Source organism: Apis cerana, linkage group LG4, assembly GCF_029169275.1.
Source record: "Apis cerana isolate GH-2021 linkage group LG4, AcerK_1.0, whole genome shotgun sequence".
In the NCBI taxonomy this organism is placed as follows: domain Eukaryota; kingdom Metazoa; phylum Arthropoda; class Insecta; order Hymenoptera; family Apidae; genus Apis; species Apis cerana.
Window position 1 is genome coordinate 8,406,027 of NC_083855.1, and position 14,303 is coordinate 8,420,329.

At 23.9% G+C, this 14,303-nt stretch overlaps 3 protein-coding genes and 1 long non-coding RNA gene across 4 annotated transcripts; 2 read left to right on the top strand and 2 right to left on the bottom strand.

Moving 5' to 3' along the window:
• Positions 1-58: 58 nt before the first annotated feature.
• On the bottom strand, positions 59-7,530 carry LOC107999029 (ras association domain-containing protein 2). Its single transcript, XM_062073964.1, has 10 exons — positions 7,313-7,530; positions 6,535-6,629; positions 6,285-6,415; positions 6,113-6,188; positions 5,899-6,039; positions 5,563-5,736; positions 4,986-5,480; positions 4,593-4,875; positions 4,299-4,518; positions 59-4,077 (listed from the first exon to the last, which is right to left on the bottom strand). The coding sequence occupies exons 1-10, from the start codon at positions 7,350-7,352 to the stop codon at positions 4,017-4,019; spliced, it is 1,716 nt and encodes a 571-aa protein (XP_061929948.1). The 5' UTR covers positions 7,353-7,530; the 3' UTR covers positions 59-4,016.
• Positions 7,531-8,314: 784 nt separating this feature from the next.
• On the bottom strand, positions 8,315-13,527 carry LOC107999077 (WD repeat-containing protein 36). Its single transcript, XM_017058738.3, has 3 exons — positions 11,882-13,527; positions 11,461-11,738; positions 8,315-11,311 (listed from the first exon to the last, which is right to left on the bottom strand). Exons 1-3 carry the CDS (start codon positions 13,413-13,415, stop codon positions 10,460-10,462), a joined length of 2,664 nt encoding a protein of 887 aa, XP_016914227.2. The 5' UTR covers positions 13,416-13,527; the 3' UTR covers positions 8,315-10,459.
• LOC107999036 (nucleoporin NDC1) lies at positions 8,346-10,372 on the top strand. The gene has a single exon (XM_017058669.3). It carries the CDS (start codon positions 8,346-8,348, stop codon positions 10,068-10,070), a length of 1,725 nt encoding a protein of 574 aa, XP_016914158.1. The 3' UTR covers positions 10,071-10,372.
• LOC133666021 (uncharacterized) lies at positions 10,790-11,880 on the top strand. The gene is made up of 2 exons (XR_009829536.1): positions 10,790-10,932; positions 11,012-11,880. It is a non-coding gene; the product is annotated as an uncharacterized LOC133666021 (long non-coding RNA).
• Positions 13,528-14,303: the final 776 nt, after the last annotated feature.

A 14,303-nucleotide genomic window follows, 5' to 3' on the forward strand; every position in this document is an offset into this window, starting at 1 on the left:
TATCGTGAAAAATAGAAGATCGAACGATAAAGGGTGAGTAAATGAAATGTAATCTATATAAAAGAAGCAATCACTTTATTACTTTTTCAACGATTTCATACAAATTTCAGATACATTCTGTATATATATTTATACAATTTCACATTTAATATACCTCGTATTTTGGACTGTGCATTATCAACGTACCTACACGTTACGTCTCGATACATCAAGTATCGTTATTCTTGTCAATATTCGCTTCAATATGTCATGGTACGGAGTATTTTAAATCTATTTAATCTCTGAACAAACTCCTCCCTCACTTTTATTGTACACACATTCCCTATTTTCTCCCTCCCTTGTCTTCCTTTTTTCCTAACTTCATCATCCACGTTCTCGCTTCTATCCCATCGAAACACATTTCACGGGTTTCGCGTATGTAGAATTTCACAGAACATCCGCTAAATATCTCGTTCGAGAGTGGAAAAATCAAGAAACAGGTGCGATATCGATTACAAATGCGCTCTTATACAATATCGCTATTATAATTTCCTCGTAATGTAATGATTAAAAACGGAAGCTGCCTTAGAGGGAATCGATTAAAAATCTATCGTTCAACTTCTTGGAAAAACAAATTCAAAATTTGTTATTCTTACACTATTGCTACATTTCGAACACGTTTTTTTTTTATTATCGTAAAATAAAATAAAATGATAAAAAAAAAAAACAAAACGTGTACTGTTTTCATTGTATAATATACGCATATACGCAGTCTTTTTTGGTCTAATTTCCTTTTCTAATACATTTTCTTTTTTCTTTTTTTATTTTTCATTTTAGTCAAAATCTATTTCAAGATGTGATAAAAATTGTCGATGATTGAAAATTGATATTATGGTATCATACTCGAATGTTTGCAAAACAACATATTTTAGACAGAAATTATAAAAATTAAATCTTTTTAAAAAAATCTATCTATTATTATTAAGATAAAAATATTTTAATTTATATTATTTTTTTTCATTATATATTTACAATTGATTAATAATAATTACTGAAAGTACGTGTAAGATAAAAAAATACTTAATAAAAATTGCATAATATTTTTATAAAAGAATTAATATTATGATATGAGTATCAATTCCATTTTCTTTTTTATTTTTGTTTTTCTTTTTATTTGTTTATTTTTTTTTTATATAAAATTATATATTTTTATCTTTGCAAGAATATTAAAAAAAATATTTTTTAAATACGTATGAATATCTATTTTGTGATTGTCTGATTAGAGAACAAGTAGTTTCAGTATTTTCATGATCAGACATTTCACGTATAACTTTATAATCTTTACTTCATATTTGTAGAATAATATTTTGCTGATTTATATAATTTTAAAAATAAGAAGGTGGCAGTGATTATTGATTCATCTTATGTTTGTTCAGTAAACAAATGAAAAACGAGATAAATTGTATAATATGATTATATTTAATTTTTTTTTTTTGTTATTAGGCTGAATTAACTGTTTGTTTGCAATAAATAATCTATTAAGATAAAAAAAACTCATGAAGTAATTAACTTTAATATTGTTTTGAATAATTCGTTAAAACGAATAGTTAAATTCATTAAAAGGAATTCTCAAAAATATAAAATTAAAAGAAAATACATTTATTGTTAAAAATAAAAAAATTTAAAAAGAATTGCTATAATAAATTATCTCGATATATGAAACAGAAACGTCAAAATGTTAAATACTTATAATTAATAAATTATAGTTTATAGTTTATTTAATAATTTTTTTTCCTAATAAAATACGATCCATTCTAATTTCCACTAATTCCAAATAATGATACAATCTAATTTTTAAAAATTAAGTAATTATTAAAAAATTAGATAATTTAAATAATTTAGAAAAATATCATATTTATCTATCTAAAATTTTTGATTTGCAAACATTTGTTATAGATATATCGTCTATACGTATATGTGATTATTTAATAGTGTGACTAGCTTAAAATTATGATTATATGCTCGGTGGATATTGTCATAAACAACGATGGAAATTTTATCTCTACCGTTGTATATCACTGTACACGTCTTTTTTTTTTTTTATTTTCACTGGAAATCAGTTACGCTGTGCAACATTAAGCATATGATTGTACAATCGTAACTGTACGCAAATATCTCCACCATATATATGAAAATTAGAAATTTTTTAAATATGTAATAACTGCTAATAAAAATTCTGTAATATATAAGATACTTCAAAATGAGTGTTGTATGAGGTGATTATTGAACAAAATCTCTTGTTTTTATATATTTTTTCATAAAACACTTATTTTGAAGCAATTCATAAAAAGGAATCTCTAAAAATTCTTCCAAAAATATGGTCACTGTGGTTCTTTCGTTAAAAAAAATGCCAACTTAATATTATGATTCTAACGAAATAAATGTTCTTTTAATATAAAAAAATATTTTCATCATAAAAAAATATTAAAATCATTAACACATGAAACTATTTTTTCTATTTTCTAATTTTAATTTTTTTAATTGGAAAAATTCAATTATTTTTAAAAATTTAAACTATCCCAATAAGGATAAATATATCTATAATTGTAATTCTATTAATCCCAATAAGGATAAATATAACTATAATTTTAATTTCTAAATTGAAATTTGAATAGTATATTTATAATATACTATCTCTTATATATAAAAAGAATTTTTCAATACTTATCAATTCTTAAATTTCAGTTACGATTAATCATCATCGACAATAATGTTGCAAAACTATTATTAAAATTGGTTCCCTGAAATTCCATTCAAAAAGAGCTATTCACCATTTGATCAATTAAAATATCTTTAAAAATCAAGTTATCTTTAAAAGCAATTTCCTTTTCGATATTTCTTATTATATTCTACAGATAAAATGTTCATTCAATGATCCAGCGGCAGTGACACATGTAGAAAGTTACTATTGGTTAATAACAATCTCATCATCTATGGAGCTGTCCAACTAACATTGTTCAAGGTACAATTGTTTATAGTCATTTTCATCTGGACGATATATATATATATATATACATATACATATTTAAAACATTCTGTTTTTTTTAATATTTTCATTTAAATTCAACAATTCCTTCTTTAAAATTCTATTTCCATTTATTGTTTAATATATAATATTTTTTCTTCTTTTTCAATTTTTTTTTCCTTTTTTCTCTTTTTTGGCACCTATGTGAAAAAAAAAATTTAGAAAAACTTCACGAGGTAAAAAGTTGGACAGCCTTGCATTAGATTTTAACAATCATACATCTAATCTGCAAACAGTTTTTTTCTATAAAATATTTCTCGCTGTATCGATTAAAAGTCATTGGAAAATTGACTTAATATCGATCCTTGTGTACTACATGGATACTTAATCGATTTTAAATTACAATAATTTCATTTTCAATGTTAGAAATTCAAAAAAAAAATGCTATACATAATACAACAATTAGCGAATAGCAATTTAGAAGATATTGCGTTAAAGAATGATTTGTGACTGTATGACTATCGCTCGATGCACAGTCGACTTAAAGAATATAATATATATATCATTTAGATACACATGATTTTCTAATTAAATTGCACTGAATGTTTTGATAATAGCTGCACGTTAACGACTATAAATAAATGCAACAAAGATGCAAAAATAATGAATACAATTGAATAACGTAACGTAATGTGATAAGACTTTAAGCTAGAAAATGTTACCATTCAATACATTCAAACGTAAATCATTTTTCCAATAATGAATCATTCAAACAAATTATACAAAAATTTGCAATCATAATTGCACATGGAATGACTCTACGTTTGAATGTTAAAATAAACAATAAGTTAAAGATTATATACTGTGATTACAATATATATCTTTAAAACGGTTACGATAACACATTTTCTAACAAATAATTTATATTAAAAAAAAGGAAAGATTTTCGAGTGCAAATTAATAGAAAAATAATAATGTAGATATTTGAATGTTCATTATGAGTACATACTAATTATAATCGAACCTTCAATTCTTCCATTCTTTGCCGTATTCTTCTTCGCATCTCCTTATATCTAAAAATTAAAACAAAAAAAAATATAATTTAATATATTTTTCTTTAATTAATTTTTCACTATCTAATTGATAGTATATATATATATATATATATATATTATCAATTAATATAAAAATATAAATGATTAAGATTTTTAAAATAAATACGATATAATACAATTTAAATATTTGAAAAGAGAATTTGAAAGTAAAATTTATATAGAACTTTGAAAAATCATACTTTTCTTTCAATAAAAGAATCTGACGCTCCTCTTCATAATGATAACGCTGTAAAATACCATGACATTCTGCTAAAGAAAGATTAAGGAATTGTGCAACATCAGAACTAATTTCTGGAGTTGACAATTTATCCACTAAAAAAAGTCGCGCGACATTTTCATGTGGACCTAATACTACGCGAACCTCCAATGGATATTCGTCATCTCTTAATCTTCTTTGTTCTATAAAAAAAAAATTATCTTTGTAAAACAAAGATTAATAAAAAGGTTTATAATCTTAAAATAATTTTACTTACCACCATTATCACGGACTACAAACAACGCGAAATTATCTGGCTTCGCATCAACTTTATATTTATCCAACATGAGATTAATAACTTCTTGAGTATTTACCAAACTTGTAATCCAAACAGACATTTGAGATCCATGTGGTGGTGTGAAAAAACTAGTTTCACGATTATAAAAATGTCCATTAATCGAACAACGTCGGCGTAATCGACTACGTGATTGGCGTCTACCACCTGGACGACGTCTAATTGCAGTGGATCCTTGTTTTCGACGTAAAACTACGCCATCCAGCTAAAATATTATATGGATATAAATATAATGACTGAGATAACATAGATATATAAATATAATGAATAATGTAATATAAATAGAATAATTGCAAAACTATAATTGCTAAGCACCTCTAATCCACTGTCAGTAGACATTGTCATATTATCATCCTCTCTAAATTGTAAAGAATTCACAGAATCTGTATCGCTATCAGTTCGATGTCTTTGGAGACAATCAGGACCAGACATTGATCGATTTAAGCCTTTTTCTATCCAACTATCATCGGTACTAATAGATCTGTTATTAGATATATTTTTCTCCAAATTATCGAAATATTCTACCCTTCGAAGCGTTCCATTTCGATTTGGTGTACCATGGTAAATAGGTGTATCAGTACTGGAAGAACTACCTATACTGTGCGTGGGTGTACTAGTTACGCTACTATCATTACCACGATTAGTTTGATGATTTGGACTGTCTATTTCTGAATTTTCTCGAGAATCAGACCTATCAAGACTGGATTGAGAAGAAAGAGGCTGTGTGTCAGAAGTTTGCGAACTAATTGATGGCAAATTTTCGGGCATTGTTTGGTATAACTTCTTTCCATCTTCAACTTTACGTTCAACCTGAAAAATATAAAAAAATTTAAAATAAATAAAACATAAAAAATAGAAAAATCCTAATAATCGATATTTATCGATATTTAACCTGAAGCAGTTCATCCAATTCATCCCATTCCATATTTTTAACATCTAATTTCATTGGTAAAGTGAGGCTCTTAAGATGATCAGGAGAAGTTGGAATAGATTTTGTTTCAGTATCTGTATCTTGTTCACAAGTTTCTTTAACAGAATCTTCTTCTTTTTCCTCATCTTCTATACTCTATTATATAGAAAAATTTACAAAATACTAATAAAATATTTAATATATTTATATTCACATTTATATATATATATATATATATATATATATATATATATATATACATACATACACATATATATGCATATATTTTTTTCCTTTTTACATAAAAAATATACATACATCGGAAACACTACGTCTGCATGAATTTCTATTCCGAGCTGTAACTACTGTACGTTGATCATCATCTTCTTTTAAATGAATCACTCCTCTGACACCCCAATAAATACGAAGTGCACCTTCCAATATCAATCTTCCATTAACCTGTTATGAATTAATATTAATTAATATTATTAATTTTATATTTTTATAAAAATAAAATAAAAATTTTCTTTACCTCACGACTTCTTATACCACCACTTTTGCCTTCATAATATTGATTGAAAACCTTTAATTTTGACTCTAAATGTGATCTAAAAATAAAGAAAATTTTAATATCATAAATATTTATTATAAAATTGATTTAATCAAACATTAAAATATATATTATTTTACTTTAAATTATATACCTGGGCAATGATGGTCGAATTTCTTTTTTTCCAAAACTTGTATGTGATTCAACTCTTGTTCCATGGCCAAATAATTGTGGTCCAAATAAAGCACCATAACATGGTACATGACAATATGGTACACCTTTATGCTATAATAATATAAAAAAAAATTATGAATCTTCCTTTACAATTTTTTATTAATTATTTTTTATTAATTATTTTATTAATTAAAATTTTTTATTAATAATTTTATTAAAAAATGTTGCACCTCTGCATGTTGGCCTGGATTTAAACGTTTTCCACATTCTTCACATCTTAAACATTCTGGATGCCAGTCATATCCCAATGATTGTTTGCGTTCAGCTAGAGACACATTTTAAAATAACTTGAAAATATTTTAAAAACAATAAATATTTATATAAAGTACATTAATTTCATTTTCATATTCATAAAAACTTTATATTTTGTAATATAAAAACAATATTATAATAAATTATAATTTCATTAATTTTTTAATAAATATATTTTTAATGAATAATAAGTATATATAAATATATATATAAAAATATAACATGTGTTTTATTTTTAAATTATAAATTATTTAATTTTAATAAAAATATTAATAATAATTGATTTGATAAATTGATTAATTTTAATAAATTGATTTGATAAATTGATTAATTTATTTTAATAAATTGATTTAATTTTAATAAATAATTAACAAAATAATAAATTAAAATATTTATTTAAACCAGTATATAAATTTTCGTTTTTATTTATATGATTTAAATAGTTTAAAAATTTTAAATCATATATTACGACAATAAACAATTACTTTTTTAATTATAAAAATAATTTTTTAATTAAAAGCAGAAAACTTAATTGAAATACAAAAAAATAATTGTAAAATGATTTTTTAACATAAAATATATAAATAATATAATATTCATATAAATAAAAAATAAATCAATTCATCATAATGACAGGAAATGGTACTTGTCAAAATTAGTACGCCTTTTTAATAAATGCAATTGATTGAAACTAACCGAAATACACTGGTTTTCCGCATTTATGGCACTTCCACATGACGGCAGATTCTTATAATCTCCATAAAATAATAAAAATTAATTTTTACAAAATTCTAAACCATTTTGTTTATATTATATGAATAGGCGCATTGAAAATGACATGCGGGTTAATTAAAGATGTTACTAGTAAGGCAACCCTCTCTGAATAATGAATAGTTTCTCTCTGAGTTCGAAAACTTATCAAGCACTTGACTTACATTTCTTTACTAAAATCATAGAATACAAAGTAGAAAGGAAACTATAAGACAACCGTATATACGTTCATTCATAAATATTTGTTAATGAAATATTCTATTATATTTTTTTAAATAATTTTTACAATGATATATTCGATTCCAAAAGAATTTATTGAAAATTGTTAGATATTAAATTTTATTATATTTATCAATTATAAATACATATAATTAATTGATTAATTTATTATTTAATTAAAATCAATTAAAAATTTTTTACAAAAACTAAATTAATTTAGTACTTAAACTATTAAAATTATTTTTTATGAATTTTTATATATCTTTTAGTATCTTTCTTGATAAACATATTTTTAATAAACATATATATATTTACTATATATAATGTAATATAAAAATTATTATAAATAAAATGTGTCTTTTATTATATATTTATATATATATATATATATATAACAATTATTATAATAAATTAATATAATATAGTTATTAAATATCGAATTAATATTCGCTCTATGAGAACAATAGTAATGGCGCGCTTAATAAATTTAACGGAAAATTCATAATATACCGGCTTTTTGAAAGTACGGATTTATATCGTTCCAGTTTATTAATTTGACAATACAGATTTGAAAAGTTAAAATGTTGAAAACGGATAAAAAATATATATAAATATTATATTATAAAAATAAAAAAAATTTATATTAACAATATATTCAATATATTGAAAAGAATTTTGAGTTGCACAATTTGTGAACTTTTATCAAGAAAGTAAAGGTTAACTATTAAAAGTAAATAAAATGATACAGATGAATAAAAAAGGATGTAAAGAATTGTTAATGCAAAGAATGTTCTTAGCTATAATCTCCAGTATAGCAGTACAATTCTTTCTTGTGACTCTTTTATTTTTAATTACAAATTTAAACACGGATTACACATCATGGATTCAAAACACATGGACAGCGATAACCTCTTTTCGAATGTGGAGTTATTTCTGCGTTCTTGCTACTGTTACATTCTTTCAAGGAGTTATTTGCAGCAAAAATTATTCAAATGTACCACCTTATTTAAAAAGTAGGTTTAATAAATTTTGTGGAATATTTACATCACAAAATATTTTACTGGGTGCATTACATATTATCATTGGTGGCCTTCTTGTTTGGATGCATTTATCAATAAAAGGAGGTAGATATGGCTTTTTAATGACAGAATGTAATATAGTTTATGGAACATGTCTAATGGAAGAACATTACTTTTTATTTCTAAGCGGATTATGGAGTGGATTATATTTTTTCTTAAAGACTAGTATCTTTCATACAAAATATTTGAAATTTCCTATAATATTTTCATCAAAATTTTCAAGATTTAAAACAGGAATATGCTCTTTACTTCCATCATTAATGATTGAGTGTATATGGCCAACTTTATATTATTTAATTGCTTATTATTTCTTAGGTTATAATTGTTGTTCTACAATATTATTTTTATCATCTGCACAATTAGAAAGTGAACCATTGAGTAATATTTCTAATTTATTGAATTTTTCATTGATTTTTCAATTATGGTTATATCAATTGATATTTGTATTAGTAATTAATAGCATGTATTTATTGTTTGAATTATATTTGACAGAATGGGTTCTTTTTGAATTCAAACAGAACAATGTATTTGACATTGATGAATCTAGAATGACACTTTCTGAAGCATTATCTATAGATAAAGTACCAATAATGCAACATCTAGGATATTTAGATTTAGTTACAATAGTTCAAAAAGATAAGACAAGAAGGAGTATATTATTTACACTCAGTCAACCTGGAGGTCATCCTTATAATTGGAATTGTATTGTAGAAAAATGTATTGGTCTTATTAAAAAATTTTCTGATGACCTTACTGCAGCATATGTTAAACCACAAGAATTACCTCCATGTGCTCCATGTTCAACAATAACACATGTTACTACATTTCAAAAAGAATATGTATATCGTATGCGCAATTTAGTAAAAGAAGAAGTACAATTACCTACTGATCAAACTGACATAAAAAAAGAAGATGATGAATTATTTATTCAAAAATTTATAAAAACAAAATGGAACAATTTTTTGACATATTTGCTTTCTAAACCACTTATTTCTTACATTTTTGGGGAAATAGAAGGAGGTAAAGTGTGTCATATTTTATTCAATGGACAAATGGTAATTTGGGCTGCAGATGCAATTTCATCTTTAGCTGTAGTATCACTAACTGAAGATACTTATGGAATTGCTCAAAAAGATCTACCACTTATAATCAATACTTTACTTGAGCTAAAACAAGCTCTTGATAAATTACAGAAATCGAATATTATGGCAAAAAAACAAGATGGAGATGATAAATTTATTAAACAAATCTTCTATTCTTTACGTGCTGCAACAAAGCGAAGCCTTTATAGAATTATTACAAGTTTTGAAATTTATATGGAAGATTTAGCATTAGAAACCAGAACAATGGAACAAATATACAGTTTTCTCACTTATAGGGAATAATTTTTAATTATATATAGGAAATAAACTGTTGAATACAAAGCCTTAATGTATATACATATTTATAAATACTTTTTACTTACACTTAAAATACATTTGGTATTAAAATATATTACAAAAGTATATGATTATTTTTTATATTTATATACATGAATTGTATTTATAATTAATGGAGTTTTTTCTATTTAACTTTGTAACTTATGGATGTACAATGTTTTTTTTAAAAAAAATTACTGTAAATTAAATTCTAAATGTACTGAATTAAATATATAAAATATTATAATAAATTAATTATTTTTCAAATATGATTTATGACTTTTCTATGAATTTTAAAAAAATATTTTGCGATAATAAAATATTATAAAAAATTATGTTTTTATTATAATAAAATTTTACATCTTTTTTAACATTTGTACAACACTAAGATTATAAAACAATTTATCTCTTAATATCAACCATGTTTTGGATTGTATCTCTTGTAATGTGTTTAAATAATTTCTTAATGATTCAGTTTCTGTTATTGTTGTTCCATGCCATTTTAAAAATACAGCTAAATAAGCTTGCGATAATTCAAAGTCTCGTTTTCTTTCTATCATATAATAAATCATTTTCATAAAATGAAGTAATAAAGTAGTCAATGTTTTTTCATCTGCTGAAAGTGATTGAATTTCAAAATCAATAGAACTTGGACTCATACATTTTAATTTTTCAATAATTTCTTGATAATTATTGTTTTCCACAGATAATAAGGATTTACCAAATACAGTAAGACTTTGAAAATCAGGATGTACGATAAATTTCTTATTCGTTTCCGTATTTGTAACATCCGAAAAATCAAATCTCAATTCTAATGATGGAATTGTTGGTAAGAAAAAAGGAGCACTTTCTGTTTTAGGTATTTCTTTTGGTTTGTTTCTTTTTTTAACAATATCTATATTTAACAGATTTTGCCATCTAGAGTGAGCTAAACCAGACATTGTAATAAGATTTTCTTGAATTTGTTCTGGAGATATGTACTCCAATTCTGGTTCAGAAAGTTCATCTTCTTTATCATCATTAATTTCTATTACCGAATTAGGAAGTCCGATCATTGGAATCGGATCATCTTTATTTATCGCTTTTAAAGAAATATGAGAATAAAGAGTGCGATTCGACCATAAATATATACCTAGATTACACACATGTGTTGTAGCAAGAAATTCTCCAGTTGGAGAAAAATGTAATGATGTACATGCTTCTGGAATCTAAAATATTGGAATATAAAACATTTGACTAATTTTCGAATTTTTGTAAATTAATGATATTTTAAAATTCATTTAAAATATGATATTTAAAATATCATTAAAATATCAATTTTAATATTTTAAAATTGAGTTAATAATTTTTTATATACCTGAAAAATATCTATTAAGTTAGAAGAAGGAATATCCCATGTACAAATTGTACAATCCATAGATGCTGTTATTAACCATCTTGAGTCAGGATTAAAACATGCATCTGTCAAGCGCCCTTTATGTCCTTCAAAACGTCGAACAATTTTTCTAGTATCAAAATCTATTAATACAATACTAAAATCTTCCAATGCTACAGCTATAAGGGAACTTTCATCATGATATCGTATCCATTCAATTGGCTCATCTAGTATCATTTTTGCTAGTGATTCTGTATCATCTTAAAATTAAAATATTAATTATTATATTTTATTATTTTTACATATATCTTTTTTAATACATATAATAAAAAATAATAAATAAAATTTTATTATAATAAATAAATATTTAATAAATATAATAAATAAAAATTTATTTTCTTACTTATTTTTGGTTTAAAACTCCAATACTTTATATATGCATCTTTTCCAGCTGTAATTACAACTTGATTCAAAGGATCTACCATTACACCTTTTACAGGACCTTTATGTGCTCCTTTATCACTACCATAACTAGCTCTATGAATTCCTGATTGTATATTAAATCTTTCTACATGTCCATTACTATATCCAATAACAACAAAATTTCCACATTTTGTTAAACATATACTACTTGCAGTAATATTATTATTGCCTTTAAATTTTTCTGGAAATAATTTATATTCTCCCATTCTTGTTTTATCAAAAGACCATGTAGTAACTGTACCCAAACCAGAATGTGTTGCTACAATGTTATCCCATTCTTTTTCTCTTGTTACTTCCATAGCAATTTCAGTAATTGGTGGCATTTGTAAAGGATCTTCAACAGCTCTTCCTCTTTTTTTTGCAGCTTTTCTATTAAAAGATGCTCTTCCTAAACTTTTATTTAACATTTCTGAAATAGTAGAGAATAATCTCAAAGAAGAATCACTACCAGCAGTTATTATATTTTCACCTTCATTTCCATAAAAACGAATAATAGTAGGAGGTTCTGAATGAGCTTCTCTGATTCTTAAAAGTCTTCCAGCTCCATCAGCTAAATCAAATATCCATAATTTTAAAGAATTGTCAGGAGAAGATGATACTAAGAGTGGTTCATTGGGTAAATATTTTAATCCTGTTACAGCTCCAAAATGAGCTTTATGAAGTTGACTTTCTACTTTACGTTGCTCTAAGTTCCAAAATACAATATGACCATCTAAACTTCCTGTGGCCATAATTGGATGTTCATCTGTGCGAAAACTAATGGATGTTATACAACCCCAATCTTGCATTAATTCAAAAAGAGTTTCATCAAATTTTAAATTATGCAATATAATTCTTCCATCATTTAAACCAATTGCTACAACATCTATTGCCGGTGCTTGTTCAAGTACAGTAATTGCTGTGTTCCAACCATTAAATATATAAACTGATTTTAAAATTCTCAAATTCCATAATTGTAATTGACCTTGTTCACTTCCAAATAATATTTTGTTTATGTAGGTATTAGGATGCATTAATGTTGTAATTTTGAAATGTGTATTATTAAAAGTGAGTTCTGTTATTAGCTCTTCTGTTTTAATATCCCATATTTTAACATTACTATTTTCATCAACAGACACTAAATGTGGTCCAAAAGGTAATAAAGTGTGTACTGTACAATCATGACCTTTATAGGTATGTTTTATTTCTGATCCTCTTCGCCAGGCGTATATTTCATTTTTACATGCTGTATAAACATGATAAACATCTCCCGCAAGACATGTAATTTCATCTGGATGTACTCCTGATACACTAAGAAGTGTAAAATGCGAACAACTATATGTATGGAATGCATTACCTGTACACGTTACTATAAGATTTTCTTTTCGTCTTTTAATATATCTCGTGATGAGAGGAATATGATTAGAAACATATCCTAATGCTCGATTTCTTAAAAATATTTTACTATGTCCCATTGTTTTTTTTATTTTAAATTAAAAAATAATAAAGTATTTCATCTAAAAACTTAGGTTAGAATATACAACGCTTTCAATTCAATGGAAGCAGTCATGATGAAAACCATAAACTACTTTATTCAATAAGAGTGCACTCAAAATAATTTTATAATTTTTTTGAACATATATATACGAAATTTTCATAGGATTCATAATTTTAAATAAATATATTATTTTAGAATATACTTTTCTAGAATATGTTTTTGAAATATAAAAATATTGTATCATTTCGTATAATATTAACCTAATTATTTGTTTCGATAAAACTTTACAATTTTTATATTTTTATTACAACAATTATTCAACTATTTATAAAATATTCTGTGTTATAATATCATTTAAATATATCATAGACATAATGATATATTTATTTAATAACGATAATATATATATAAAGATTAATTTGCCAAATAAAAATATAAATTTTATATATAAGGAATGGAATAAAAAGCATCATTAATAGTAAGTATTTTCTTTTTTATAATTTCATTTCAATTATCCGTCACACATTTTCACGGATCCATATAAATCATTTTTATACTGATATACATATAATATATGTATAAAACATATATCAATATCTATTCTATAAAATCAAATTTTGTTTTTTTTTTTACAACAAATATGTATTAATTTTAGCGAATTAAATACAATGATAACAAATACATTCATATCACAAGTAACATTAAAATAATTGTACATTATTATTTATCAAATATCAAAATATAAAATATAACTTTATTAAATTACAATTAATAATACTTAAACTATTATCTACAAGAAAGAGATAAAAAAAACGATATTTGTAATATATAGAAAAATAATATACTATATATACTGCTTCAAATA

Coding starts and splice junctions, on each gene's coding strand:
- LOC107999036 (XM_017058669.3), top strand. CDS start 8,346: ATGATACAGATGAATAAAAAAGGATGTAAAGAATTGTTAATGCAAAGA.
- LOC107999077 (XM_017058738.3), bottom strand. CDS start 13,415: ATGGGACATAGTAAAATATTTTTAAGAAATCGAGCATTAGGATATGTT. Junction 11,739..11,881: donor GAGTTTTAAACCAAAAATAA/GTAAGAAAATAA, acceptor TTTAATTTTAAG/ATGATACAGAATCACTAGCA. Junction 11,312..11,460: donor ACTTAATAGATATTTTTCAG/GTATATAAAAAA, acceptor CCAATATTTTAG/ATTCCAGAAGCATGTACATC.
- LOC107999029 (XM_062073964.1), bottom strand. CDS start 7,352: ATGTGGAAGTGCCATAAATGCGGAAAACCAGTGTATTTCG. Junction 5,737..5,898: donor GCAGACGTAGTGTTTCCGAT/GTATGTATATTT, acceptor TCTATATAATAG/AGTATAGAAGATGAGGAAAA. Junction 5,481..5,562: donor AATTGGATGAACTGCTTCAG/GTTAAATATCGA, acceptor TATATTTTTCAG/GTTGAACGTAAAGTTGAAGA.